This window comes from Numenius arquata, chromosome 9, assembly GCF_964106895.1.
Source record: "Numenius arquata chromosome 9, bNumArq3.hap1.1, whole genome shotgun sequence".
Classification (NCBI taxonomy): Eukaryota; Metazoa; Chordata; class Aves; order Charadriiformes; family Scolopacidae; genus Numenius; species Numenius arquata.
Window position 1 is genome coordinate 60,962,862 of NC_133584.1, and position 17,402 is coordinate 60,980,263.

The 17,402-nt window shown below is 61.7% G+C and overlaps 1 protein-coding gene across 1 annotated transcript; it reads right to left on the reverse strand.

Moving 5' to 3' along the window:
- Positions 1 to 428: 428 nt before the first annotated feature.
- KCNK3 (potassium two pore domain channel subfamily K member 3) lies at positions 429 to 15,416 on the reverse strand. The gene is made up of 2 exons (XM_074153984.1): positions 15,134 to 15,416; positions 429 to 1,321 (listed from the first exon to the last, which is right to left on the reverse strand). Exons 1-2 carry the CDS (start codon positions 15,414 to 15,416, stop codon positions 429 to 431), a joined length of 1,176 nt encoding a protein of 391 aa, XP_074010085.1.
- Between the last annotated feature and the right edge of the window lie 1,986 nt (positions 15,417 to 17,402).

A 17,402-nucleotide genomic window follows, 5' to 3' on the forward strand; every position in this document is an offset into this window, starting at 1 on the left:
GCCGCTTGCACAGATGTATCCCGGTGGGGAGGTGCAGGCGTACCCCCTGCCCCGTACATCCCCCCTCCCCTCCCCCATCAGGTTAAAACCCTCTCCAGCTCTCCAAGTTTCACATTTTCGAGGAGTGGTTTTCACAAAATAAAATAAAATAGAATTAATTTAAGTTAAAAACTAAAATAAAACCAGCAGCTCCTTTCTTCCCGCTCCGGGGAGGATCCCGGGCAGCCTCGCCGAGGTTTCTGCGTCCCTTCTGAGTCCCCGCAGAGAATCACGGCCACCGGCCCCCCCCGGGGTGTCCCCAGCTCACTGCCTCCCCCCTCCGCAGCCAGACCCTGGAGTGGTGTCCTCCTGCGGTGACCAAGAAAAGGGTCCTTCTTGGCCGAGACAGGGGGTGGTCCAGGGGGTGCGGGGTGGGGATGGAGAGGGGGCTACACGGAGCTGCGGCGCTTCATGAGCCCCTGGAAAGCCGTCAGGCTGTGGAGCCCGGTGGAGACGGAGCTGATGGCCGACCTTCGGGCGTTGCAGAAGCATCTGTTGGAGGGGGTCTCCGGGCAGCGGCTGGGCGAAGAGTGGCTCTGCTCCACGCAGGTGTCCGAGGTGGAGAGGTCCCTGGGGATGATCATGGGGATGGAGTACTGCAGCTTCTCCCGGCTCTTGTACCACAGGCACGAGCACATGGATTGGAAGTGGAGAACCTCAGCGTAGACATTCCGAAGACCACCCCCCGCCGCTGCTGCCGCCCCCCCTGCTGCTGCTGGCACGGCTGAGGCGGTGTCCGTGGGGTGGATGCTGCTGGCTTGGCCGTTGCGGGTGAGCAGGGCCCGGTGCTCGGCATCCCGCTTCTCATCCTCGGCGTTCATGGTCATGAAACGCAGCACCACCAGGTTGAGGAAAGCCCCGATGACCGTCAGCCCCGTCAGGATGTAGACGAAGCTGAAGGCCACGTACTGCGGCTTGTTCTGGAGGGCTTCATCCTTCTGCAGGGCCACGTAGTCCCCAAAGCCGATGGTGGTGAGGGTGATGAAGCAGTAGTAGTAGGCGTGGAAGAAGCTCCAGTGCTCGTAGTAGGAGAAGGCGGCCGCCCCAATGCAGAGGGTACTGATGCAGGAGAAGAACCCGATGGTGACCATGTTGGCCATGGAGACCTCCGCCCGCCTCATGCCAAGGCACTTCTTGATGCGGTGGAGGAGGTACTTGACGAAGGTGTTGATCCTCTCACCCAGGCTCTGGAACATGACGAGGGTGAGGGGGATCCCCAGCAGGGCGTACACCATGCAGAAGACCTTCCCCCCGTCCGTGCTGGGGGCTGCATGGCCGTAACCTGGAGAGCAAAGCCACAGAGCGGGATCAGCTTGGTGGTCCGAAGAGGGGTACAGGGGGTGCAGCGCCTCAAACCGCTTCCCCAACTGAGGTGCTGGTGGTGAACCCCAACCCTGACCAGTGCCATCCTCAGTCCCAGGCACAAAGAGTGACCACGGATGGCTGGGGTGATAATGGGGTCTCCAAATGAAAATGAAGGACAGGGGGCTGGAGAAGGGGCAAAGCCCTCAGTTCATGGGGAAAGGAGCTTGGGGGCTGCTGGTGGGGGCTGCTGGACAAGGTGCCGCTTCCCTGGGTTGGGGTGGGGGAAGCTGGGGGATGTTTGGATGGACCCTGGCTGGGGTGGGGGGATGTTCTCCAGCCTTGGGGTTTTGGAGACTGGAGATCACTCTTCCCTGAAATACCCATCCCGGGATGACCCATCTCTGCAGACATTCCAGAGGGGCTCTGGAGCAACCTGGTCTAGTTGAAGATGTCCCTGCTGATGGCAGGGTGTTGGACTTGATGGCCTTTAAAGGTCCCTTCCCACCCAAAGCATTCTGTGATTCCATGATTCTATGGTCCATCTCAGAGCAGCCAGGTGGACAGGCGCAGGAGATGGGGAAAATGGGGATTTTTAAGAGACAACGGTGGCTGACTCCCCTCCGTCACCCCAGCCCCGCGTCCCCATGTCCCTGTGCCCTGCTGCCTGCTGTGTGGGTGCCTAGCCGGGATGCCCTGGGAGCTGTGCAGGGACCCCACGCTGCCAGGGGTGCCCTCGCCACCAGGCACCAGCCGTTCCCTTCCCTTTTCCTGTCCCTTTCCTTTCTCTTTTTTTCATTTCCCTTCCCCTTCCCCTTCCCCTACCCTTACCCCTTTCTCCTTCTCCTTCTCCTTCTCCTTCTCCTTCCCCTTCCCCTTCCCCTTCCCCTTCCCACAGAATCACAGAATCACAGAGGTTGGAAGGGACCTTTTAAGATCATCTAGTCCAACCAATGAAAAAAAAAAAAAAAAAAAAAAAAACCACAACACAAAAAAAACCAAAAACAAAACCACCACACACGCAACCCACACACACACCACCACACCACCCAACACTAATCCATATTCCCAAGCACTATGTCAACTCCTCTCTTGAATACCTCCAGGGATGGTGCCTCAACCACCTCCCTGGGCAGCCCATTCCAATGCCTGACAACCCTTTCAGTAAAGAAATATTTCCTAATATCTAACCTGAACTTCCCCTGGCGTAACTTGAGGCCATTGCCTCTTGTCCTATCATCTGTAACTTGGGAGAAGAGACCGACCCCCGCCTCTCTACAGCCTCCTTTCAGGTACTTGTAGAGAGCGATAAGGTCTCCCCTCAGCCTCCTCTTCCCCTTCCCTTTTCCCTTCCCCTCTCCCTTCCCCTTTCCCTTCCCCTTCCTGCTCTCCTTCCGCCTCTCCTTCTCCTTCTCCTTCTCCTTCTCCTTCTCCTTCTCCTTCTCCTCCTTCTCCTTCCCCTTCCCCTTCCCCTTCCCCTTCCCCCTTCCTTGTCCCCCTCTCCAGCACCCTGAGGGCCCAGGAGCAGGCAGGGGCTGGGGCACAGGCTGCCCTCAGCCGATGGCCAGCAGGTAGAAGATGTGGGCAGGAGCAGTGGGCAGGAGATGCAGGCAGGTAGGAGCTGGGGCTGGGAGCTGCAGCTCATTGACCACTCAGACCTGGGGGTGACAGCACAGAACCCACTTCTCCAAGGCCCATCCCTGCAGTTAAACCAGTCCCAGCACCCCCAACGCCGCGGCAGCCCCCAAGCCATGGGAACTGGCCCCATTTAATCCCAGCTGGGTGGGGGCAGGTGATGTCCTTCACTGTCACCCTCACCGGCAGCCTCGGGAGGTCAAGGATTAAGCTGGGCCAGAGCGAGGTGAAAAGAAGGATCGTCAGATCTCTGTCCAAGCTGCTTCCAAGGAATTGGCGTGACCTCGACCAGCTGCCAGCACTGCCAGCCTAGGCTGTGGCCATGAGAGCCGGAGGGCATCACCGGAGAGCATCAGTGGGGAGGAAGCATCACCAGAGAGCATCGGTGGGGACAAAGCATCGCTAGAGATCACTGGAGAACATCACCAGAGACCATCACCAGAGAATATCACCGGAGAACATTGCCAGAGAACATCACTGGACAGCATCCCCAGAGACCATCAACAGAGAACACCAACAGAGAGCATCCCTGGAGAGCATTGCCAGAGAGAGAGCATCACCAGAGAGCATCACCGGAGAGTGTCACCAGAGAGAGAGCGCATTACTGAAGAGCATTGCCAGAGAGCATCACCAGAGAGCACCATCAAAGAGCATTGGTGGGGACAAAGCACTGCTAGGGAGCATCACCGGAGAACATCTCCAGAGACCATCACTGGAGAACATTGCCAGAAAACATCACCAGAGAGAGAGCGTCACTGGAGAACATCACCGGATAGCATCACCAGAGAACATCACCAGAAAACATCGTTAGAGAGCATCACCAGAGAACTTCACCAGAGAGAAAGCATGGCCAGAGAGTGTTGCCAGAGATCATCGCCAGAGAGCATCGCTGGACAGCATCACCAGAGACAGAGCATCACCAGAGACCATCACTGGAGACATCACTGGAGAGCATTGCCAGAGAGAGATCATCACCATAGAGAGAGCATCACCGGAGAGCATCACCAGAAAGCATCACTGGAGAGCATCATCAGACAACATCACCAGAGAGCATCACTGGAGAGCATCACCAGAGAGAGAGCGTCACCAGAGAGCATCACTGCTCTCATCAGTGCCAGGTACCAGCCTGCCACTTCCCTCACCGATGGAAAAGGGGCTGCTGCTTGCTGTCCCCTCCCCAGCAGCAGAGGGGACAGCAAGGCAATGCCATGCCACCCGGGTGGCCACCGGGTCTTGAAGCAGAGCCAGGCGGTGTGTTTCAAACCGGTCCTGGGGGCAGACACCGAGCCTTCCCCCCCTCTCCTCTGCCTGCCCTTGCCCTTCATCTCCTGCCAGACGCCTCCATCCCCCTCTCCACGGCCCAGATCTCCCCATTCCTCCTGCATCAGCCGGGCAAGGGTGGGATTTTGGGATGCCAGCCTCCAGCACTGCCTGCGAGCCCCGTCCCTGCCTGCTCCTGCCTGCCCCGCACCAGTATGGTCTCCCGCAGCTATATTTAGCCCCGATTCCCCAGGGAAGGGAGTTTATGAGCTCTCGCGGCGCGTCCAAGTGTCCATCAAGCTGCCAATCCCCCCCCCCCCCCCCCCCCGCTTTTTTCCCGGCTTTAGCAGGCGCTGCCTGATCTCCAACACGTCTGAGGACTTGGGAGGGGAAGGTCGCTGGGATATGAAATCTCCGGCCAGTGGAGAGGCCCCGGGAAGGCGACAGAGAGGGTGAACCTCCCCCAAAACCCCTCTTCCAGCAGGAAGGAAATGTGTTGGAGAGGGAGGGGGTTCGGCTCCCCAGGGATGCAGCAAAGCCCAGGCAGCTGCCAGGTTCAACAGCAGCTCTGTTTGCTCCCCCCGCAGCGGCATGTGTGACTTTTGTGGCATGTCCTGGCCCCACAAGGCTCCCCGCCACACTCCTGCCCTCCCTGCAGACGGGGCTCAGCATCCCTGCTCCCCTCCATCTCCTGCAGACCCCCCCCAAAAAACCTCCCCGCTCCTCCAAGGGGTGTCCCAGGAGGGATGCGGCCAAGGGAGAGCAGCCTCGGGGTGCTGCGAGCCGGCAGGGAGCACGGAGGGTGTCCCCGGGAGAAAATATGACATGTCCCCGAGGAATGCGGCCGGACTCCTCTCCTTTTTAGGGCTGCGGAGGAGAAGGGTTGGATCTGGCCGTGGAGCAGGTGCAGGTCCCGGCTGGCCCCTGGCCTGGAGCAAATCCCAGGCTGTCGGGAGCGATGGATGGTAGGGATTAGCGGGGCAGCTGCTGGGGGACGGGAGGAAGAGGAGGGGGGAACTTCGCAGAGCAGAGGTGTTACAAGGCTGGAGGGTGTAAAAGGGCTGGGAAAGCAGGGAGAGGGTCCCCAGGAGGTGGCACTGGGGGCTGAAGGGGTGGGGGTGGGGGCTGAGCCCTCCAGGGAGGGGGTGCAGGGAGCCAGGGCATGGGGTGCCGGGAGGCAGGGCAAGGGGGATGCCAGGGCAAGGGATGGAAGGAGTCAGGGGAGGGGAACAGAGGGAGCCAGGGCAGGGGAGCAGAGGGAGCTAGGGCAGGGGAGCAGAGGGAGCTAGGGCAGGGGAGCAGAGGGAGCTAGGGCAGAGGATGGAGAGAGCCAGAGCACGGGATGGAGAAAGCCAGGGCTGGGGATGGAGGGAGCCAGGACAAGGGATGGAGGAAGCCAGGGCAAAGGGATGCCAGGACAGGGGGATGGAGGGAGCCAGGACAAGGGATGGAGGGAGCCAGGGCAGGGAATGGAGAGTCCCAGCTGAAAACAGGGGCTGGGAGCTGGGCTGGGGTGTTTTGGGTCTGAAGCAGTCAGGAAACCAGCTCCCTGCTTTACAAAATCACTGCAGGGAAGCAGACACTGGCAGTGAGTGAGGGCTGGTGGCCACAAGCTGTGGCTCATGCCAGGACACCTCCATGTCTGGGCAGGAGCCTTGAGCCCTGCTGCCAGAGCCATCACGCTTTTCCTCCTCCCGTTCACACCGGGAGACGTTCTCAGGGTCTCACTCCCCCATAGCCTGGGTGTCTGCTGGGATGGTGGCTGGTGTCCCCCTCCCTTACCTAGCCCAGCTGCCACCTCTTGCCACTGCAACAGCCTGGTCCCCTGCAGAGGGATGCCAGAGCCCTTCACTGTGGTCTCTGACCTGCTGCAGCTTTTCCCGTCCATTGCCAGGCTATGAAGCTGCAGGAGCAATGATGGATGGCGGGGAAGGTTCAATCATCCTGGCTGCTGGGGGATCTACCAAAGCATTGACCGCTCTGGGGGTCTCCAACACTTTGGAGCAGCCCCAGTTTCTGCCCCAGCCTGGGATGAGACAACCCCGGTCCTTCCAACCCTGGGACAATCCCAACTTTGGTCCTTCCAAACCTGGTTTCACGCGACCATGAAACCCCACAGACCACAGAGCTCTGCCTCCCTTCCCACCCCACTTCCCAGCAGGTTCAGCAGCAGGACACTCCCGTGCATTTTGGGGAGAAAGGAATGATCCAACTGCATCCATAGACACCCAAAGATCCACGATTAGGAGTGCCCCAGGGATGTCTCAGTGCAGGAAAAGCCTCCTCTTCTGGAGGTGTCACCCCCCCCCCCCATGAAGACCACCCTCCCCTAGCACACCCCATGCTTGCGGCTGGCTGGCATGACAGTGAACATGCAGCAACCCCACGGTCCCAAGCCCTTTAGCACCCAAAAAAGCAACCAAAGCCCAAAGCATCCAGTCCTGAGCTCCCCAGGTGCCTGTCCCGGGCCCCCCCTTCTCCTGACCCTCATGGAGAAACCCTTGGGGGGTCCCCCCAGAGAAGGAGGCAGTGGGTGGGCATCCCTTGGGGTGCAACATCCTTCTCAGCGCTGCCGGGAGATGTCCCGGGAGCAAACAAGCAGGCAGGGAGCGGCTGGGAAAGGCAGCATGTGGCAGCGGTGGCAGCAGTGGCACCCTGCCCTGAGCAAACACCGACCCAGCACCAAGGGGCACGGCGCTGTGTGGGGACACATGAACCCTGCAACACCTCTGTGTCCCCCCCCAACAGGGGCTGAGGGCAGCGGGAAGGGGTTTATCCTGCCCAGGGACACCTCCTGGAGCAGAGAGACGGGACTTGGGCAGTGGGTCCCCGGGGCTGGGCTGAACTTGGGCAATGCAGAGGTGGAGAGAGCCCTGGGACACAGAGCACCCAGGCTGCCCCTGTCCTAGAGGGGTCTTGGGACTAGAGTAGGAGCATCATCACTGCCTGTTCACTAGGGCAGGGGAAGGAACAGCCAGCTTGTCATCCTCACACCCTGTTCTTTGTCCATCCTTCCTTCCTTCCATCCATCCATCCACCCATCTCTCCATGCATCCACCCACTCATCCATCCATCCATCCATCCTCTCATCCACCCACTCATCCATTCATCCACCGACTCATCCATCCATCCACCGGCTCATCCATCCATCTATCCATCCATAGAATCATAGAATGGTTTGGGTGGGACAGGAACTTAGATACCGTCCAGTGCCATCCCCTGCCCTGGGCAGGGACACCTCCCACCACACCAGCTTGCTCCAAGCCCCATCCAACCTGGCCTTCAACCCCTCCAGGGATGGGGCAGCCACAGCTTCTCTGGGCAACCTGGGCCAGGCTCTCACCACCCTCACAGCAAAGAAGTTCTTCCCCACATCTCATCTCAACGTACTCCATCCACTCACCCTCCCACAGATCTCTGCCCCCCCTCCCCTCTCCAGCCCCCCCCTACCTCACCCCATCTCCCTACTCCAACCCCCTGACCACCCCCTGCTGGGGGTGTGTGACACTGGGGAGGGGGTGCTGGTCCTGGCTGTGGACTCATGTCTCTGTGGAGTGGGAATGGACCCTGGGGTTGGAGACCCCTCATGGCACCACCTCCCCAACAGGGTGAGGGGATGGAGGTGGGGGCCAGACCCTAGGCTCTCCCTGTCCCCCCCCAAAGCACAGCCTTGGGGTAACCCCTGCACCCCGACACCTCCTCTGAAGCACCATCTGCGCCCCTGCCACCCCTCTGGTCCCCACATCACCTCTTCCCCCCCAGATTTGTCCTATACACCTGGAGGGTGTCACCATCCCAAGGGGCTCGGAGCCACCCCAACCCCTGGTCCCACCACATCTGGGGACTGGGGAGCAGCCCCATAACCCCCAGAGAGGGGGCAGAGCAGGAGGATTTGGGGGTGCAGCTGGTGCCGGTGTTGTCCCCCCCCCCAAGCACTGCTGCCTGCAGGCGGGGGCTGGACCTCGCCGTAGCCGGGGGGGGTCAGGATGGTGTCATGGAAAATCCCAGCGCCGGCCAAGCGCCCTGTTTGCGCCAAAACTGGCAGTTTTTCCCTCAGTCCTGGGGTTTTGCCAGGCCCCTTCCTGGCCCCCTGTGCCCCACCTCCCCCCCGCTCCATCCCCATCCCTCCCCTCCTCTTGCAAAAGGGGGGTGCAGCCGCCCCCCCCCCCCCAACTTTGGAGCCCTGCAGCAGGAGGGGGGATGCTCTCAGCGCTGGTGGGCAAGGGGAGATACCCCAGTGATGGGCACGGCTGGATGCTGGAGGAAACCCTGACCCAGGAGACTGGTCCTGCTGGGTTTTTTGGGGCGGGTGGGGGGGCACAGCCCATAACCTCCTGGAACAGCACAGACATGCAGCTGGGACAACTCTCCAGCCTCGGGCATGGCCCCTCTGAGGGGAACAAAGCCCCCAAACTCAGACTGCAAAGGACCCCTCCATGCTCCCCTGAGTCCCCTCACCCCATCTGCAAACGCCCCCCCCTTTGGCTTTGACTGGGACAGGGATGAGGCACAAGCTCAGGCATGGTGTCCCCAGGGAGTCAGGGCCAGATCCGGTCACGCTGTCACCCTGCCACCTCCTCCCTGGTGAGCTAAAGCTCCTCAATGGCTCTCACTGCAAAGCTCCTCACACCAGGGATGTTTTCTTCCTTGCTTCCTTGCTTCCTTCCTTGCTTGCTTGCTTCCTTTCTTCCTTCCTTTCTTCCTTCCTTCCTTCCTTCCTTCCTTCCATCCATCTTTCCTTCCTTCCTTCCTTCCTTCCTTCCTTCCTTCCTTCCTTCCTTCCTTCCTTCCTTCCTTCCTTCTATCCATCTTTCCTTCCTTCCTTCCTTCCTTCCTTCCTTCCTTCCTTCCTTCCTTCCTTCTATCCATCTTTCCTTCCTTCCTTCCTTCCTTCCTTCCTTCCTTCCTTCCTTCCTTCCTTCCTTCCTTCCTTCCTGCTCTTTCCCGCAACCCCCTTCATTCCCACCGGAGGCAGGTGGGTGCCAGGTGCTGCTCCTCCCTTACAGAAAATTCTGGGGTATTTTCCACCCGTTTTGGCTCAGGGCAGAGCCCATGGCTGGTGGGGCAGGAGGGGGGCTGCCCGGGGGGTCTGCCCCATGACTCAGCCCCAGCCCTCCCCAGGTCCCTTCGCCCTGGGAAAAACAGGATGCGGCTCCATGTCCAGTGCTGTGCACTGTGCACGTGCTGTGCACCAGTGTCCAGCACCGTGCACTAACACCCAATGCTATGTGCATTGCCATGCATTGTGCACCAGCACTGTGCACCAGTAACGTGTACCAGTGCCCAGCACCATGCACCAGTGCCCAGTATCATGTCCAGTGCTGTGCACCGTGCACCAGTGCCATGCACCAACACCCAGCACTGTGCACCAGTGCCCAGTATCATGTCCAGTGCTGTGCACCAGTGCCGTGCACCAACACCCAGCATCACTCACCAGCACCCAGCACCATGTCCAGTGCCGTGCATCAACACCCAGCACTGCTCACCAGCACCCCTTGCAGCCCCAGCAGGACCCTCCTGCCCCTCCTGCCTCTCTCCTTCCCCCCTCCCACTCCGCTCCTGCTCCTTCCATCTTCCCCCCGGCCGTGATTTATCCGAGGCGGTGGTGCCCGCCATAAATCCTGCCCTGCAGCCGCTTCAGCCCCCAGAGCTGCCTGATAAATATTTAAGCCGGCTCATAAATCACACGCCGGCAGAGCGGGGCTCTCCCGCGGCTCCGGCACGGATCCGGCCTCTTGGCACCAGACCTGGCAGCACCGAGTCCGAAAACCAACCCTGGGGCTTGGTAACTGGGGGTGAAGCTCTCCCCCCCACCAAAACCCCAAAGGGAATTGGGTTCTTTTTGCCTGGGCGATGAACCCCACTGGCCTCGGAGCATCCCTTCCCGGCACGTGGTGTTTACGCCTTGCTCTGAGTCAGGCTTTGCTGGCGAGTTTAATGAGGCATCAGCTGGGAGAGGCTGGGCGGGGGGGGGGGGGGGGGGCAGGAAGGGAGCGGGTATTAATTGCTGTTATCGCTCCGAGATGGATTTATAGCCTGGGAGGAGGGGAAGGGGGGGAGGTGGGAGGTGGGAGGGGATACCACCAAGCCTCCAGTTTGGAGGGTCTCTGGGCTGAATCCCCTGGGAGACGACCTGTGTGATACCTCCACGTCACAGGTTTACTAGAGCCCCCCCGGAAAAAGGATCTGCCTCCTGGGGCCACAGGCTGTGATTGCCACCCCTAAACCCCACATCTCTGCCAGGAAGGGCTCAGGGACAGCCGTGGTCTTGGTGCACAGATGCCATCTCCCCATTCACGCTCATTCCCTGCTCTGGGAATCGGTGGCAGAGGTGCATGTGCCCTCATTAGGTTCCAGAGTGAACATCGCAACCAGCAATCCCAGCATAAGACAGGCAAAGGCAGCAGGGGGTGGCCTGATGTCTAACTGGAGAGGGAAGGAAAGCCATCGTGACCTCCTGCGGCTCAGGAGCATGGCTGGGACACCCAAATGAACCCTCCCAGAGACCGAGGAGCAGCCCGGCTGGAGGGGGCTGCCCTCCTGGGGAAGACCCCAGGGGCTGAAAGGGATGAGACACTGCTTGGGCATCACCTCCTGGGGGGGGTAATCTGGGCTGAGGGGGGAGGAATCCCAGTCCTGGAACAGAGCGCTATGGTTTTTCCCTCCGGCACGTTAACTCTGAAACCTATCAAAGGCATGTTCATCGGTGCCAACACTAATTTCTGCTGCCATCATTTCTAGCGGGCACGGATGGGAACAGAAATGTCCAGAGGGGATGGAGGGAGGGGGTGCCCCATCCCTGGCTTTCCCTCCCCCCCCTGCAACCAGCCCCACTACAGCCCCAAAAGTGCTGCAACCTCCTCCTTGTCTCAGCAGCAGCTCCTGTGCCTTCCCCGAGATGTTTCCCTGTGCTGCCCCCCCCCAAGACCAGAGAACTGGGGGTCCTTCCCTTCCCACCGGTGCTAGGGCCAGGACCGGGAGGGCTGTGCCTTGATAAACAAGTGGGGAGGGAGGAGGGCTGTGACAGATGGTGACACTGCGGTGGCATTCGCCACCTGTCCCAGCCCACATGGCTCCTCACACAGCGAGGTGGCGGGGGGGGTGGGAAGGCGGGGAAGTGTTTTTTGGGAGCCATCCAGCAAGAGCCATCAATGCCAGCCCCCGAGCATGGAGGTCCCTGGAGCATGGACAGGGACAGAGGTGACATGGGACATGTCCGGCGTGACATCCCAGCGATGGGACCCCTGGGGCTGGCTCTGCCCAGCTGCAAGGACAGGCGCCCTCCCTCCCTGTCCCCCCCCGCCAGCACCCTTTGCCCCCGGCTTTGCAGGGAGGGGGACAGTGGGTGACACCAAACCTAAATATCACACCAAACCTAAATATCCCTGTCCCCTGCCCCCCACCGCGGGGTTTTGGGGGTCCCTGGGCACTGGGGTGGCTCCTGGGGGGGGGGGGGCGCTGTAGGAGAAGGAGGCGGGGCTGTGGGAGACCTTCGGAGCAGCCTGCTCACTCTTGGCTCTTTGCCCAGATAAAAGAAAAAAATTCAAAAACCACCAAAATGTAAGGAAAACTAAACTTTCCGAGTGGGACCCGTCGCCCTCCCGGTTTTTCCCCCTCCCTGCTTTAAAGCCGGACACGGCACCAGGATCATGACCCCCCCCATGAGCACCGCGGGGACCCCAGTCCCCAACCCCGACAGAGGGTAAATCGCCTGTTGGTTGGTGATTTCCTGGAACGATGCCTTTCCTCCTCCCTTCCCCCCCCCCCCCGGAAAATCCCATTTCATGGGAATAATGGAATTTTTCTTTCCCGTCTTTGTGGCTTTTGAAGATTTTCCTCTCTTTGCCGGTACCCGCTGGCCCCGTTTGGCAGCACCCGAGCTCCGTTGCAACAGGCCGGCTGAAACGCCTGCCTTCGAAAAAAACATCAGATTTTGATAAAAAACTGTGTTTCTATCCCCCTGCACACCCTGGGCCACCACAGGGAGGCTGAAGCCCCCCCCAGGAGAGGGGGGTTTGATGCCTGCAGAGCACTAAAGCCCAGCCTGGGGACATTTTCCCCCTGCTCTGCTGCGGCTGGACATGGGTTTTTTGGGGCCGGGTCTCATCGCCCCAACCCCAGAGTGACCCCCGAACTCCCCCATCAAGCCCCAAAAATGTTTTTTAAGGTTTTAACACCCATTCGTGGCTGGCAGGGTGTTTTTCCTGGGGTGTAACGCCTGCGTTGGGGCTCAGCCGGGGTCAAGCATCCCTGTTGGGGAGCTGGGTGTCCCGGGGGGGGGAAAGGGGGGCAGGACAGGGACTCCCGACGCCTCTGGGGACCCTGGCTTTGTCTCCCTCCTCCCTCGCTGCAGCATCCTTTGTGTGGGCTGGCGAGACGCCTCCCGCTCGCTGCCTCCCCCCACTCCGCCCCAGCCCCCCGTGCACCCCCTTGCCCGCTCCTCCTCCCTCGCACGTCAAACATAAGCTGCTTGTCTTCACTTTCAAAGCCTTTCCCAGCTGCTCCCGCCAGCCGGGAGAGGCCGGAGCTGGCCTCCGCTCTGCCTGCAGCCCCTCCGGCACCCCAACATCTGCCCTGGGAACCGAGAGCCACCCCAACAGCCACGTCTCAGCCCCAAAAACCAACCCCAACGCTCGTATCTCAGCCCCCAAGACCAACAGCCACCCCAACAGCCATGTCTCAGCCCCAAAAAACAACCCCAACACTTGTATCTCAGCCCCCAAAACAACAGCCACTTCAACAGCCACATTTCAGCCCCCAAAAAACCAACCCCAACACTCATATCTCAGCCCCCAAAACCAAGCCATGTCTCAGCCCCCAAAAACAACCACAACACTCATATCTCAGCCCCCAAAACCAACAGCCACATCTCAGTCCCCAAAAAACAGCCCCGACACCTGTGTCTGCCCCAAAAACCAGCAGCCACCCCAAAACCTGTGTCTCATCCCCAGAAAGGAAGAGGCAGCCCAACATCTGCATCTCAGCCCCAAAAAAACCAACCCCAACACTCGCATCTCAGCCCCAAAACCCAACAGCCGCCCCAAACCCCAACAGCCACCCCAAAACTCATGTGTCATCCCCAAAAACAAGAGGCACCCCAACATCTGCAGCCCAAAACCCAACAGTCACCCGGACACCTACATCTCAGCCTCAAAAACCAACAGCCACCCCAACACCTGCATCTCTGCCCAAAAACCCAAGAGGCACCCCAGCACCCGCATCTCAGCCCCAAAACCCAAGAGGCACCCCAGCACCCGTGTCCTAAACCTGGTGCTCCACCAGCCCTCCCACCCCTCCAGCTCCTGCCTGCATCTCCCCGGGGCCGTGGTACCACAGAGATGCTGGTCACCCCAACACCCGCATTTCAGCCCCCAAAACCATCAGCCACCACGAAACCTGCATTTCAGCCCCAAAATCCAAGAGCCGCTGTTAGGTCCAGGGCCAGGCCAGCCACGTGCCATCCTGGTCCAGCCACCGGCTGTCCCCTGGCCCTCCAGACCCTCACGGTGTGATGAAGATGTATGGGGCAGTTTGGGGATGAGGGGACAGTGTGTCACCCCAGGCACTCCATCGAGGGGACCCCAAAGGACAGATGGGTTGAGGAAGAGCAGCGGTCTGGAACCCGGGGGGACTCCCTCCAGCTTCTCTCCCAAATTTGGGGAGTGCCCTGGGTGGGGTTGGGTCAGGTCAGGGCAGAGAGACCTCCCTGAAGAGTGGGGTGCAGTGCTGACACCCCCCTTTGAGGGGCCAGAGTGTCCATGCAGGCAGGGACACATCCCTGTCTGTACCCCCCCAGCCTGGGGGTCCCACCATGCTGGGAAGGGCAGGACATTACAAGGGACCCGTGTCCTTGGGGGACAGGGGACCCTGGGGACCTTCCTCTTCCTCCTCCTCCTCCAGGGAAGGGGTCAGCCAAGGAAATCGCTGCCCCACACCCCCACTGTGACCCCCTCCCCGAGCACCCACTGCCCCCCCAGCTCTGCCGGACTCTGCACCCCACAAAGAACCACCTCCCTGCAGGGCTGGAAAGGGGGGCCCAGCTCAGCCCCCTCCCACGGACACCCCCGAGCAGCAGAGGGGGTGGGACCCCCCCCATGCGGGGGTCCCGAAGGCTGAGGGACGTGCTGGTGTGGAGACCAGAGACCACGGGGATGGGCAGGTCGCCATTCTTGGGGACAGGGAGCGAGGGCAGGAGGGATCCCCGATGCCACGGGGGTGGGCGCCATAGGGAGGGTCCGGCGAGGGCTCCGGGATCGGTGGGTAGCCCCGATACCGCGGGGATGGAAGGGGGGGGGTCTCGGCTGGGATCTCCCAGGGCAGCGGAGCCACCGGCGGGTCGGGAACAGCCCTGACGCTACGGAGATGGGCGATTTCGGCAGGATCCGGGCTGGGGTTTCCCGGTGGCAGAGAAGCCCTTGGGGAGAGATGCCCCCATAGCGGGGGGACGGGCGGGGGTGTCGGGCGGGGGTTTCCCCGTAGCAGAGGCGGGTAAACTTATCTCTGCGGGGATGGGCGTTTTGGGGAGGGGGCTGTCGGAGCTTTCCCGGGGGCAGCGAGGGCTTGGCGGGAGGGTCGGGTCGCCCCGATACCTTGGGGATGGGCGGGGATCCGGGTGGTGGTTTCCCGATGGCGGAGGAGCCGGGCAGGCCGGTGGCCCCGATACCACGGGGACGGGCGGGCGAGGGGGGGTCCGGGTGGCCGTTTCCTGGTGGCGAAGGAGACGTGCGGGCGGGTCGCCCCGATACCGCGGGGATGGGCGCGTCGGGACCGGTCTACGCGAAGGGTGACGGGAGCCCTTATCGCATGGGCGGGAGGCGGGAGAGGGTCTCCGGGGACACCGGTAAGCGCCGGGGCGGGGGGTTGGGGCGGGGGGTGGGGGGAGAAGGCAACCCGGTACCTATGGTAGTGATGACGGTGATGGCGAAGTAGAAGGAGCCGGCGAATTTCCACTGGACGCCGGCCTTGTGCGGCTTGAGCTTGAGGACGACCCACTCGAGTTCGCGGTAGCTCTCGGCGCTGAGGTTGTACTTGCTCTTCAGCTCCTGGCTCTTCGCCTCCAGCCGCCGCCGCTCCGCCGTCTCCTCCTCCGACTCCAGCGCGTCGAAGACGGCGGCGCCCACCAGCAGGTAAGTGAAGGTGCACATGATGAGCGCCAGCGTCCGCACGTTCTGCCGCTTCATGGTGCGGCGGGAGGCGGCGGTGGGGGCGGCGGCGGGGCCGTCTGGGGCATGGCGGCGGCGGCGGCGGAACGGCGGAGGGCCCGGCCGGGCTCGGCGCGGCGGCGGCGGCGGCGGCGGCGGCGGAGCGGGGAGGGCGGCGGGGGGAGGCGGAGGGGGCGGGCGGGGGCGGAGCTGTCCTTCAGCACCACCGCCCCGCCGGGACCGGGGCCGGTACTGACGCCGGGACCGACACCGGGACCGACACACGCACCCCGTACCGGCACCCGGACCCCGTACCGGTCCTGACACCGGTACCGACACCCGCACCCGGTACCGGTGTCAGTACCGACACCTGCACTGGTACCGGCACCAGCACCCACACCCGCACCCACCGGTACCGACACCCGCACCCACCAGCACCCGCACTGATACTGGCAACCGCACCAACACCCGCACTGGTACCAATACCACTACCCGCACGGGTACTGACACCGGTACTGATACCCACACCCGGTACCGGGACCGACATCAGGACTGACACCGGGACAGACACCCGCACCCGGTACTGGCACCCGGACCCCATACTGGTACTGGCACCCGGACCCGGTACCAGCACCCAGACCTGGTACCAGCAGCAGCACCGCACCTGCACTGGTACCGGCAACTGCACCAACACCCGCACCGGTACCAATTCCACTGCTGGCACTGGTACCAACACTCACACTGACACCCGTACTGGCACCCGCACACACACCAGCACCCGCACCCACACCTGCACCGATACCAGCACCTACACCGACACCCACACCGGCACCGATACCACCACCCGCACTCACCGGCACCCTCACACTCCCCCGCACCTGTATTGGTACCGGTACCCACCGGTACTGCCACCTGCAACAGTACCAGCAACCACACCCACCAGCACCTGCACCCACACTGATGCTTGCACCAACACCCGCACCAGTACCAACACCCGCACCAGTACCAGCACCTGCACCAGTACAGGCACCCACACACACCAGTACTGCCACCCACACGGCCACTTGCGCCCACCACCACCGGCACCCGCACCCACCACTACCAGCATCAGCACCTGCACCAGTACCAGGGTACACACCGCTCACACTCGTGCACACACATACACACCCGTGTGCACCCCTCAGCCACACTTGTGCACACACTCATGCATATGCACACGTATGTGCACACATACACATACTCACACTCACGCACACATGTACGCACTCATACATGTGCACATGTACTCACACACAATACATGTCCTCTCACCCACACTTGCACACACACACTCCTATGCACACATGCACACCCCCCCATGTGCATTCACACCCCCTTGCACGGGGTGGGCATGGGGAGGGGGGACCCGGCCACAGGAGCTCTTGGGCTGGCCCAGCTCTGGGGACCCTGTTGATGTGACAGGCTTTGGCATCGGTGTGGCAGCCTCTCCTGGCACCGGGGGATGTGGGGGGGGTGATCCCCCATCCCTGCTGCTCCCACCAGTGTGGGGACCCCTCTGCAAGAGCAGCTGTGTACGGGGAGAGGCTGGACCCTGCCGCGCTCCGGGCAGGAGATGGAGGTTGGACTGTCCCACACCATGGGATGGGGACTGTCCCTGCTATGCCTGGCATCCCAGAGGTACCCTGACTCCCCCCTCCAGCCCTGCTGTGCAAGGGGTGGCAGATCTTGGGGACAAAGACCCCAAAAACCTGGGTGGAGGCAGGGATGGATCCTGCCCGCCTGGAAAAGGGAATGGTCTTGGCTTGCCCCTGTGGCTCTGGGACGCTTTCGTCAGCTGCTGACACCTGAAACGGGGAACAATTGCGCTTGGCACATGTGCTGGCACCTCACACAAGCTGCCAGCAAGCAGTGACATGTGTCACCCTGGCAGGGGACCCGGGTCCCCCTGGTCCCTAGGGGCTTCCTATCGCAGCATCGCTGCAGGGACCCCGGCTCTGCCCTGACAGCTCGGCCACGGCAGCATCT